At 37.2% G+C, this 13,520-nt stretch overlaps 1 protein-coding gene across 3 annotated transcripts in view; it reads left to right on the top strand.

The window, feature by feature from the left end:
- Window positions 1-2,144, top strand: part of arb2a (ARB2 cotranscriptional regulator A) — a 189,623-nt gene extending 187,479 nt beyond the window's left edge. For all 3 annotated transcript variants that reach the window (XM_077231659.1, XM_077231657.1, XM_077231658.1), the window contains one exon: window positions 186-2,144. In XM_077231659.1, the coding sequence (XP_077087774.1) occupies window positions 186-334 (149 nt within the window). In that variant the 3' untranslated portion in view covers window positions 335-2,144. The remainder of the gene's footprint in view (window positions 1-185) is intronic.
- The last annotated feature ends 11,376 nt before the right edge of the window (window positions 2,145-13,520 follow it).

The raw sequence follows: 13,520 nt of genomic DNA, 5'->3' as shown, positions 1-13,520 counted from the left end.
CCGAGTGACAAGTTGTAAAATGTTTGCACATTTTATTTTTCTGACAGTGTACAAAGAAGGGTTAGGGTTAGATTTCAGAATATCTTCTTTTGTGTTAAGGAGAAGAGATTCTCCTTTACTGTGATTATAAACACTGTTATCTCTATATGTTTTTCACATCCACCCTGTGGTTCTGTGTTTTGCAGGTACCGAGAAGCACGAGTTAACATCATGGAAGAGCTTCCAGTCCATCTTCAAGTTCTTCAGCAATGCTCTCAAGGACCAAGAGGATGATTCCTCCTCCAGCCCGGTCACCACACGCAGCTCCCACCGTATAAAACACGACGACTTATAGAGGGCTCACAGATCCCAGAGCCCAGCTTTCTCAACCTTATTTGCTTTTCTCCTCTGTTCTTTTTATGAAAGATATTCCTCCTTGAAGTCCTCCTCCCAGTGTATTGTATAACTCTGAGGAGCGCAGGGTCAGCCTGTATACATAAGAATAGCGTTTTGCATTACTTCTGGATGAGTGCAACTGTCAAAGCAATATGGCTTCACTGCTTGTGCCTCCTGTGGGCCGCTGTGTGGATTTGGTGGTGGCCCATCGGTGGCCAGATTAAGGCTGACAGGCGGCGCCGCACACCGCCTCTTGATGCACCTCTAATTATCCTGACATTGTCCTGAACTGAGCTAATGCCTGGGAAGCACCTGCACACACACACACACATCTGGCAGGTCCTAGTGCCTGCCTGCGAAGTCTTTGTATCTCTCTTTGATTTCCCCCCACGTGGTTTCTTTTTGACCGGGGTCTTTCTTGCTTTTAAAATACTGGAGAGTTTAGGAATTTTTTATATCAGATGCTAAAGGCTTACGGGTTGTTTGTTCCATACATCTAACTTTAACTGGGAAAAAGCAACTTGCAGACTCACGCATCCATTCAATACCTATCGTGAGACTAGATTAAGAATGAACACAATGAAGTAAGCCATTGACAGCATGACAGATTTAAAGAATCCTCCTCTGTTTTTAAATCCCTTAAAACCTTGTGCGAGCTTGAGTTTTAGGAATATCTCCCATTAACGGAGCCGATATGTCAGTCTGGGAATATCTTATGCTTCAGGATCAGGGAGATTTAATGTTTTCCAAAGTACAAAAGCCATTCCTTGAGATGTTTGCCAATTTAACCTGCCCTTTTTTGCAGAGTCCATGACTATTCGAACTGTTTTAACACCTCATTGTCATCCTCTGCTAAATACGTGATGTTACTGTCTCAGCCAAGACGAGAAACATTGTCTCCTGGACAATGTGGTATTAGCAGAGGCTTAAAGATATGTCGCTCAGGCATGTCAACAGATCACTCTGCTTTAGCTTGAAAATGAATCTCTCAGTAAGGCCTCTCTGGTCTCATCATTTTTAGAAATAGAATTTGCAATTAGTTATTTAGATTGCTCAAGGTTTAAACTTTGTAAATAGTGCTTTATGCATATTTCATATATCATTTTTATCCAAAATAGAGATGTAACTACAACGGAAGAAATGCAAGACCCCAGATGCTTTCATGTTTTGAAACTATTTTTACAATGAATTAAACTTTTAATATACCTGCAAATATGCATTAGATGTCACTGATCAACTGCAAGTTGCTTATACTGTTTAGTTAAAATTGCTTTACTCCGATCCCAATATTGTTGCCTTAGGAAAACACATAAAGTTTATCTTGTATTCTATTTTATTTTGCAAGCGTAGACTGACAAGCCATATGTGAATGTCACTCGCGCTAAATGCAGCCTTAAACCAAATCGAAAACCTAATTGGTTTGCAAATTAGGACTTATTTTAAACAATAATATTTTAATCAACGAGATTCTGAGTTTTTTTTAAACATTTTAGTCACTCTGAAGAGTTGTGTTGTTTGCTCCACAAGTGTAATTGTTTGAAATTGTATAAATAAGTTTTATTTGCTTTCGATGGGAATCCATTCAATGAAAACATGATGTTACTTTAACTTCACTTTTCATAAATCGTTCAAATATGTTAGTCTTTCGTCTTTGAATTGATGGCAGTGTTGTCCCCTGATTAGCCTACCCGTTCACTATGTTTCCATATCATTTGAGTGTAATAATGATCGTCATACTTGCTGTTATTAAATAAAATTCTTTATACAAATTATGCGTTACGATCTTTGATTTTAATTGTTGCAATAATTGTCTTGTTTTTTATCTATTTATTTTTACTTCATAAAACAAGCATGCAAAATAACATGCACCTTTGCAAGCAGCTGGATAGGCATATCTCACCTTGCACTTAAAGACACCAATGCACAAGGTACTCTTATTTACAACGTAATGATCGTAAAGGCATCACTTTCAACCCAAGAAGTTGTCGGGTTAAAGTTCAACCTGACGGGGGAAAGATCCTCGGAGCCCGATAAAGCCTGTTGCTCCAGCGGCTCTCCTCTCAGCTCTGTTCCCAGGGAAGGTGAGCCTGCTCGGAGAATGACTCGCTCTTCTCACGTATCAGCTGTGGAACTCTATCACGAAAGCTGATATCTGTGTCTAGATCGAGCCCAGGCCTTTACAATGAGACCAATGTTAACCAAAATAAGTGTCAGTCAAAGACAGAGAAGTATCGGATGAAGCCATAGCACCTAGTTTTTTATGTTTCAACTGCTTTTTCTTAAGACCTTAACTCATGAATCCCGCGAATATTGTCACAAGAGGTTAACGAAAAATAAGGATGATAATAAGGAGAAATCATTAGAAATTAAATTCGCGGTTCGTTTAAAAAAAAGAGATAAAAAAAAATATATATATATATATATATATATGGGCTATTTAAAGACTACTACAAGTGGTGTAACTATAAATAACTTTTAAGTGTACTACTTAAAACACTTTTTCTTAACCCATGACAACAAAATGTCTTTTTGCATGTTTTGCTGCACCACATTGACTTTAGGTAAAAGGTTTTCACATCATAATAGTTTAAAATCAAAATGTAAAGGTTTTTTAATAAGGAATAATCAAGTTAACATTTATTTTGTAAGAAGCTTTTTAGTGAGGCATTTGTATTACAATTAGGAGGACAACTGTACCAAATAAAGTTCTCCCCGCAAAAAAAAGTGGTGTAATTCAAAAAATAAAAACACTGAAGTGTATTCAATACACAGAAGTGTTTTCAAGTCTTATGTTGTATGAATTTATTTGTTATGTAGCATATTTGAGTAATTTAAGCGCCGCGCCATTTAGGCTATAGCTACAATAGTTAAATTAATAATAAATGGGAAAAAAATTATAATTTGAAAACTCTTGTTAAATTCTGAATAAGCATGAGACACTGTGCTCATAGTTGAAGTGATAGTCAAGCCATGTAAATAGAATTTATATGACATAACACAATAAAATACAAATAGAATTTGCAAAAAACTTGCATGTAAGTGTTCTCTTTTTTAACTAATTTTGTGATGTTTCCTAATTGTTTTAACACCGTTGAAATTTGTAAAGACTAAAGTGTGTAAACTGTCGGTGGGGTTTGTGCAAACGAATGAGCTATGACTCTAAAACTTATATCTCACCTTAGAATTGTCATACTTTAAACACTATGTAATGTGTTCATTTCATCCTCAACACTTTTTTGTCATAACACCCCCTTCCACAAGAGTCACACTTAACTGCAAAAATAACATTGTGTGTTTCAAGTCTATGACGTCCTTGATTGATATTTCAATTTTATCCGCGTTTTGTCACACACGCTCTCGTCTCCTCCCATTCTCTCATGCGCCGCCAAATATGAACTATTCTCAAAGAGCCGAGCACTTGCTGAAGCTGGACTGTCACTCCTCCGGGCCCTTGTCTTCGGGAGTACTTCACCAGATCGCAGTCAGATCTCTATTTGCATAATTATATGCTCGGTTCTGAAGGGAAATCTAGACCCCAAATTTTACGGGTCAGCAAACTGCAACAATCGATGTTTTATTGTGTCCTGGAGGGAAAAAAAACTCAAATAATACAACTCGCTCTCAAATTCTCACTCTTTTTACCACTTCAAAATTATCTAGGCCTATCTATCTATCTATCTATCTATCTATCTATCTATCTATCTATCTATCTATCTATCTATCTAAAATATGTCTGCCTCCCTCACTGTCCCTTTTTGATTGATTGTTATTAGTTCATATAACACACATAGCCCACACACCCTTTCTCACCCACCCACACGGGCGCGCACCTTGGCGCACGCTAGAGCTCCGGTAATGTGTCATGAGAGTGGGAGATGGTTTGGGGTGATCACGCCACACAGTACTGGACAGCTGCTGCTGGCAGAGGCATGACTTTTAATGATTTCTTTCAGGTTTCTGTCCTGAATGCTCCCCGTCCCCCCTTCTGTCTTGGATTCTGATATTTTTAGACAAAGTGTGTGTGAAATTGAGTGGAGCACGTTGCACAAAATGGATCACACTCCTCTTTCTGAACGGGAAAAGGGAAGGCAACTTTCATTAAGTTATGTGAGGATGTCATAGTATGCAAGAGAAGACAAAACACAGAGATTGAATTTGTCCTGTGTTGCTATGCAGTGTTTTTCGAAACACTTGCTCGAATTATTGCGTTTTGAGAGTAATTGTTGTAGTCTCACATCCTGGGATCTCAGGTGCTTCATTTAACACGCCGACAGATCCGTTGGGAAAATAATAATAAATACAATAAAAGAGGGATATTTTTCTGGATAAATATTGCACTGCTCTTTCTTGGACAATGATAAACGGACTTTGGAATTCAACAATATGAGCAGGCGCCCGCATAAACTGATTGCAGCGCAGGTCAGATAATATAATGTTCTGAATTCAGTTTATGTGATAAAAGGGAATGGCGGTAAGGAATCAAAACAATTATTAGCTCTGAATCAACTTTTATGTAAAGATAAATTCCCGTCAAATATATTATGTGTCATAAAACAGGACAACGAATGAAAGAACACGGTCCATCTAAAAAAAAAAAAAAAACTTTTTCCTGTAGGGCAACGACTGTTCGCATAAAGCTAATATTTCACAAAATTGTATTTAATATATTATACTAACGTCAGCATAACACATATTTTTGTGGACAAATTAAAAATTAAACATGACACAAATGATGTTTTACAAAATAAAGTTTTAAAAATATTTATTCTCAGATAACAGTTAGCCTGTAACGCAATGGCAGCCTTTGTCAAATTAATTTAATCGTTGTTGTAGTTATTATTATTATTATTATTATTATTATTATTATTATTATTATTATTATTTTATCATCGTTTGTAAATGTAAAACAGATGTTTGACCTGATCTTTAATGGGTTTTTGTATAGAATTGACAAAAAAAAATTAATTAGTCTAATAGTAAGCCTATAATAATACTAATAATATATTAGTATTAATAATGGTATTAGCATTTATAATGGCCATTTAACAGTTGCTGTCTGCAGCAGGGTTGAAACATAAGCGGACAGTAAGTTAACTGCAGTGAGGCCTATACTATAGTATGCATCACTATACGTCTTGTAGTCCCACTCTTGTCTGAAAACATTTCTCGCCACTCAGTTCTTAATGGGGGACTTTAAGAGCAAGGGCCAGAAGACCTGGACTTAAATCACTTGGTTAAGGTCACATAAGTAACCGGAGCGCTCGGAGCGTTACAACCTGTCATTTTACAGCTAGAGATGGAATTCCCACATAGGGTGCCAATCGGGTCACCGTGATATCCAGCGACCCAGGGTTAGGACACGATAAAACCTGATCCTCTCTAAACAACAAGAGGCCTTTTCAATGAAACCAGACAACAGTGCCTTAAAACTCTTATTATGCGCCACTCTCCACTTGATTCTGTGTGATGTGAGGTTGGAGGAACGGCTGAAGGCCTCTTCAGTCAGGGCTTGAGAGTCCGTTGCGCGCGGTTCTGTCTCGTCAGAGGCTTATAGGTATTCAATCACGCGTTATAGAGGAGTCTCATCTAGCTTAACGGGTTCCTTGGAGGCTAAACACATTGGTGCACGGTGCTGGTTGCTCCCACCTGAATAACCGGCGCGTTATTGCACTTCGCATCCTCATTAAGAAACGCCCCAAAAGATGAGGCTCTAAATTAAGTTATTGCCATCCAATGAACCCAAATTAGCGAGGCCACAGAGGTGCCCGTCTGACGGACTGCCGTTAAAAACAGCCTGACAGGCAACAAGGTAGACAGAGGAGAGTGTATGAGTGTGAAGGTGTGATATATATCGCACATATATGGGGTGATAAAATGGATGAATGGGTTTCCATTAATTGGCTGCAGATTCGTGGCTGCACACTCACGTTTAGGCCGTCTCTAACTCTCCTAAATTCTGTGCCGTCTCACGCTTTTAGAGTGTTCTGTTCATACAAAATAGACTGCCTGCCTCTCTCTCTCTCTCTCTCTCTCTCTCTCTATCTCCCTGACAACCGTCACCGCTTCAAACCACTGTGTCCTTCCATTCGACTACCTGTTCTTTTATGTCTCTGTCTGAATCAGCATCCAGGATGAAAAACGCCACCCATATTCAACCATATCTGATAACTTTTGATGGGTATGATGTGTACGTTGACGAGGTCTGTTATACCTGGGCGAAGTGAAGGCGGGTAAAATGTGTGCCCAGATAGGCTTTTAAGTCTGCTCGAGAACAATAGGTATTTATTATTGTTTTATGCGACTCCCTTAAAGCAAATCTGTCAGGGAATGAGAAACTGACGAGGTTTCCAGTGTGCAAGTAGGACAAACAGAGCTTCTTTTCGCTTTATCTTAGACGTCAAAATGTGAGACAGTGAAGGAAAGTAACATTCCAAAAAGATAAAATAAGAACGAGAGTTAAAAATAAGTTAAAATGGATCATCTTTAGTGTTCTGGAGTGGACCTGAAAGTCGGAATGAGAGGCAAGGAAGCCTAAATTGAACTAAATTAAACTGAATAAATAAGAAAACGGATGTTATAAATAACCAGATCGTTACAGTTGTTGTTATTATTATCATTATTATTATTATTATCATTATTATTATTATTATTATTATTATTATTATTATTATTATTATTATTATTATTATTATTATTATTATTTAGCTTTAAATTAATTTTAGGTTCATGCTATGATAAAAAAAATTCTAAAAGCAAAAGCTAAGTTAATTGCTATTCATAGCAACAATTTTAACATTATGAATTTTTAAGAGAATTAGAAATACAGACACCAAAGCACCAAAGTATCATGTTAGAAGAAGAAAAATGCATGTGAATTATGGTTGAATGGTGAAATTTTTGATTCATGCATTGATTTGGTTTGCTGCCATATTTAGTTTACAATTTGGTTATTTTGTTTTTGTTTTTCCTAAAGGCTTTTAAAATAACTTCATAATTCATCGAAACTAGTTTTTTTTCGAAGTTCAAACAACCTTGCATAAATGCGCTCTCACAAATTGTTTATGCTTTTTTTTTTATTATTGTTCGTTTTATTTTATTTTTTAATGCTGATTTTCGTTTAGAACGATCGACAAGTACGTGCAAACACTTATATTTATTCATATCTTTTAAATAAAACAGAAAACGAGCATAGTTAAGAAAACATTTTGATATACTTGTATTTAAATCTAGCATATTATCTCAATTCATACCTTCGTTTTTGTTTTTTTAGGGAAAAAAAGAAACTTGCTCGTTTGGTAATGCGCGTTATTCGTAACGATATTCAGATGAGCATCACCTGTTATCTAGTGTGTTATCTCACCCTTTCTTCCCCGTCCATTAGCGGTCATGATCGCTCCATCACCGTGACAGAGGTGTGTATTTGCGCTTGGAGCACTGACTGTCAGGGTGGCTTGTTAAAGGTTGTAAACCAGTGGCAGTCTCCTGATAGAGGCGATGGCATCGATTTGAAACTTGTCCTGTCTAATTTGATAAGAGCACCCAGGCACCTCTGAATAGGACCATGGACAGCGCTCTCTGTTGACCCTGAACTCGCCCCTGCCTTTTCCGTAGGGGGGACGTTCACTTCCAGTTGTGCAAGTGATGTAGGTGAGTGAGTGTCTGTGTGTGTGTGTGTGTGTGTGTGTGTGTGTGTGTGTGTGTGTGTGTGTGTGTGTGTGTGTGTGTGTGTGTGTGTGTGTGTGTGTCTGAGGTATAAGCTGAAGTTGAAAACTGCACTTGCGTTTTATCATAGCTCCTTTTGGCTGTGCATAAGATAAAGAATCCTATAAACGTGTCATATTCTCCTCACTACCTCTTCAGACACACACACACATTCACTCACTCACTCACCTCACCGTCCATGCGAACACAAACCTAAAGTCAAACATAAGGAACTACGCTGCGATGTAATCTGACATTCGATAAGCAAGCGAATTCATACAGGAACAAAGCTGAATGGGGAGTCACGGAGAACTCTCAAGTAACGCCAAAGAGGCTGCGAGACTGTTCAGACGGAAAGGGGGGTTTTCCTAGTGGGGAGAGACTGTTTGATGGATCTCTACAGCTTTGAGACAGCTTGTTAATTAAAACCCCAAGAGATGAGCCTCTGGAGCCACCGTCCATATTAGAACATTGCTAACTATCCTGACAGCGAGCAATGTCACAAGCACGAGGAAGGCTTTGTACCCGTTTCTCAGTCAGATTTCGCTTTCATCTCGTGCTGGTGGGGCTATAGAATTATGGTTCAAATCTCCCTTATTTACCATGGAACAATAGCTTTTGAGAATGTTAAGTTAGCCAATAAACAGCAGTAATATTAAGCATAGAAATTATACTACCTCTTGATTAGCCTGTGTTTTTAAAGACGTTAATGAGTAGTAATGTAGTTGGGTCTTTTAATGCAGATAAGACTATAATTATCTAAAAACAATTTCATGTTTCTATTTTTTTGTATAAAAGATTAATTGATGCCAGTTTTCATGTTTTTTTTTTAAATACATCAAATTATTTAATTTTAATTTTAACTTTAAATTACTTAATGTGGTCTAGAATGTATTTACTTAAGAAGTTCAATTTCAGCTACAAACAAAACCCCAACATAAACATACAGGCTACAGTAGCCTAATATGTTGTGATCATTTTTTCATAAACGCTCTAATTCTGTGAGGTTTGAGTGGCCCAGGAGGGGCATACAGGAAAACTGTGATGAGATAGGCTACCACACTGGTTTTATTACAGTTAACAAACGCAAGCTATGTCACCACCATTACAGGATAATATATAGCATAAGCATAACAATATAATATACGGATATAATGCAAATATAAAATTCTACCAACGTAAAATGAACAGTGTGGCTTATCATAAAAAGTCAAATAAATAAACAAACGGATTTATTAAGTGAATAACATGCACGCAAAAAATATTAGTAGTCTACATAACATAAATTATGCCCTAAACAGCGGCATTTACACGTGATTTAAAACAAAAAAGAAAACTGAACCAATATATTTCTAGTATATTATCATTGTCAAGTGATATAGAAAGAGGGGTAAAATAATCGCTTTTTATTTTTATATTGTATGTGTAATTTTGGTGAATCCTGTCCGACTGGTGCTTTTTATCGTCCGCTGATCAATCTGGCATAACATTTAAACGACATCTTTAAATGTTCTTCAAATCGTGGGCACATTCATCAACGTCAAATATGGACAATCCACTATTTAGAGAAAGTGTAAGTGCTGCAATATATCTTCTTAACAGGGGTTTTGTGTGGAAATATGAATAAATCCACTTATTTCTGTCTTTTAAAATGTAATAATATAAAATTATAGGTGCGTTTCTTTGTGTGAAGAAAATCTACCGAGACGTATAGGGTTTAAAACACATTTAAGAACCCTATTCGAAATGATATCATCTTGTTTTAAATTTATTGACTCTGCAGTCCATTGAAATATTGCTGAGTGAGTTGGATACAACTTAAAATTTATTGAAATCATAGATGCGTAGATTATTCAAAAAAGGGATGGCTACAAAATAATGAATATGCGGTGCGCTTTTTATGATTTACAGAAACAGACATTTTGATAAATATATCATAAACCGTTTTAATAATTCTATAAATGTTTTCATAGTCTATAGCAATTAAATGATCAAATCCCAAAGCAGTATGATTTACCATATGTGATATAACATCATAAAATACAGTAAAACCACAAAACAGCCTGCACAACTCTAATTGCATTTACAAATTAATCGCATATAATCATATTATATATTTATAATTATCATTGTACTGCACATTCAAATATATGTTTTCCGAATACAACGTGTGAAAGACAAGAAGAGGGAAAAAGCTTTAAAACTGAGTATGGATGAACAATGGAAAACGGGGAAAGAATAAACTGAGGACCGTTTGTTCCTCTAACTGAGGGTCCCAGAACACAGAGCGCCATCTAGCAAATAAAGGGAGAAACAAACAACTCTGACAGAACCCTTTGCAAGGCATGAGAACGCCAGAGCACCAACAAAGCCGCCATCCTCAGACCTCACAGGAATCCGAATACACACCAGAGAGAAAACGATAGCAAACATTCCTTGGTCGAACTATTGTCCAGGTATCTTCTAGCAATAATAAAGCTAATCATTGGTTATAATGATCCATTTGGAACAGAGAAAGCTGTGTATTATGTTCAATTATTACCATAAGGATAGGATATGCTTCGCTTTAGAATATGGTGATGACTTTAAATCCTGCATTATATTTTAAAAGTTGATCTACACAAGCTAACTCTGCTACCCTTCATGGTGAACCTTTCTGAATGAACGAAAGCACTGATGATTATTGTGCCTGGTTCTGATCCCAACGTGTTTCCAATCTGTGCATCTCAAGTTCACAAAGTTAGCTGCAGGGAGAAAAGTTTAAGAAAGAGTTATCCGAAAGTAGCCTATAACCTAAAAAGTTCACGTCTCTTTTGAAATGGGAACTTAAACACTCGGTGTTCACCGCGAAAACTTTAGGACTAATATGCGAATGAATAATAAATAGATAAATGCATAATAAATAAATAAATAAATAAATAAATAAATAAATAAATAAATAAAGAGATGACCATCTGAACGGATGCCTGCAAGGTTTTCATATACAGTTCATGCTTTGCAAACGTTTTCATTATTAAGAATCTAGTCATTAATTTTCCTATCAGTGATATAAGAATTTGTATTTCCTTGGTTACAAATACTCTGGCGACATCGACAACATTGGCTATTGTTTTTCTCTGCACAATTGCATGTTTTCCCAACCATCAATTTATAATTTGCCACTGTTTATATGGGGTATCTATATTTCATGTAAATATGAAGCAAATATTATATAGACCTATATTAAAAAGGGAAATTTATGCAACATTATCTTGATGAATTTAAAACATGCGGGCCTCGTCATAGAGTTTGAAATGATTGAAAGGTCCACATGCGGGTTGGCCGTAGCTCGTCCAATGAGCCGTTTGACGACAGGCCTCATACAACATTTCCACATTTAGCCACGCACAATCTCTCTTGCCATATGCTATTTGTTTAATAGGTAATAGCTGAGTTTCCCGTTTTATAATCAACATAGGACTTACACGAGTTTACGTAACCAGATGCACAAAATGCACAGCTGCTCTAAATAAAAACATAAATGGAGATGTTTTGATACACCGTTGAATTGTTTCCAAATGTAATTTATATAGCTACGTGCAGATTTTAGTAGTCCTTTGTCTTTAAAGTTTTGGATTTTGATAGTTGTGATCATTTCAACTCCCCGTGCATGTTTACGGTGGTAAAAACTAAATATAGAATATAGCTTCCTCTCCTTCGATTTTGCCGTTGAGACGTAGGCTATAAGACTGAAGACGTGATGGGGTGTATTTGAAGTATGACGAGCTTTGTGGTTGACTCCTTTTCATTGCCTGGCTACAAACACGCCTGCTCTCAAATAAACCTCTCCAGACCCCTCCGCCTCCCTCCACCGCGCACTGAATGGTCAGCTGACCTCAGGGTCTTCGTCCTCTCTGTCCAGTTTTGACAGAATAAGCCACCTTCCCCCAGCCCTGCCACAACCAAATAGGATCCCTACTATTCTTTATTGATATCATCAACGAATGCAAATTACGTGTGTGTTGGGGGGGGGCCTAGCTCTACAGCGGATGGAATATTTGGGAGTGCTTTTGGTAACGGTTCAGACCTCCTTGCGTTCTGATTAAACATAAGAAGAGGAAAGAAAAGCTTGGGCAACAAATTTCGCCTCCAATAGACGGAACACCACATCACATTCAGATTAATACCATAAATTGATTGATTGTGGAGCCAGGTCATTCTAACAGAACGGATGAGCCCACCTTCTCTCTCTCTTCCTCGAATCCTCAGCCGACCCCCACCTTTAGACATACACAGACAATCACACGTGAGCGCGCGCACACATATTTGAGCGCACGAGAAAACTGGCTTTGTGGCTTAGCCGATGGATGTTGAGCGATGTGGCTTCTTATCCCTAAAGGAATCGAATCCTTACATCAGGCCTTGAAAGAAGTGTCTTCACTAACAAATAAAGGCCTTTTAAATATTTACGTCTTGTAAAATGTCCTCTAAAAAATCTAAATGTTTTTTTTAAATTTTATATATATATATATATATATATATACATACACTCTTAAAATACCCAACTGTATGTTCACGTTACTTTTGAAGCAGTTTAGCTACTACAGAAACGTTTCCGCGTCTGGTTGGAGGTGGGGGAATGCGTATGTATTTATCAAACGCACAAATTGCGACAACTATAGGCAAGACAGGCAGCATAAAGGAGGAAAGGCGTGGGATCAGAGAGCCGTGGCAGGGACCAACACTGGAGCAAGAGAGATAATGCCTCTGTCAAGACCCGGTCTATATAACTGGGATGAAAAATATCCCTCGACAAAACGCTTCAGTCATTTATTATGAAAGAAAATAGAAGTCATGCTGAGAAATTAGGCAAATAAAAACGAAATTAGGGCAATATTAACCACAACATAATTCACCAAGCCTGTCAGGCTGCCTGCTATGAATTAGTGACTAAAATGCGTGTTTCTTTGTTTTATGTTGTGTTTATATATAAAAAAATGTTTAGATAGACGATAGATAGATAGACAGATAGACATTTAAGCCGCAAGACGTGCATGCTGTCTTGGTTTAGCTGTTTCTGAGGTTAACAATTTAGACAGGCCTATATGTATATGAGATATTTTACATATTTGTTCATGATCTCAATAATTACATACAGCCTATTTTGTGTATGTATATGGACATGTGGGGAAAATGTAGCCTATATCGAATATAGATGAAGCTGTCTGTGTATGAAAAGTGGATCATTGTTAATTTAGTCCCAGTATTAAACGCAACTGCAACAAAATGCTACCGAGTAAAATTGGGAGTGTCGCTGGCTGCGGTAGCACAGGCGCAAACCATCTGTTGTGTAGGCTATTATAAAAACGGGCAGTAAATATTGCTGAAAAGCCAGGACGTTATCAGCTATGTAGCAACGACATTTCTTTACTGCCCATGTGGTAAGGATCAGAAAATGTGCTTGT

The sequence above is a fragment of the Siphateles boraxobius genome, unplaced genomic scaffold (genome assembly GCF_051911475.1).
Source record: "Siphateles boraxobius isolate OS27281-9 unplaced genomic scaffold, OSU_SipBor_1 16, whole genome shotgun sequence".
Classification (NCBI taxonomy): domain Eukaryota; kingdom Metazoa; phylum Chordata; class Actinopteri; order Cypriniformes; family Leuciscidae; genus Siphateles; species Siphateles boraxobius.
Note: the sequence above shows the minus strand (reverse complement) of the source record. Positions and strands in the feature narration are given on the sequence as shown.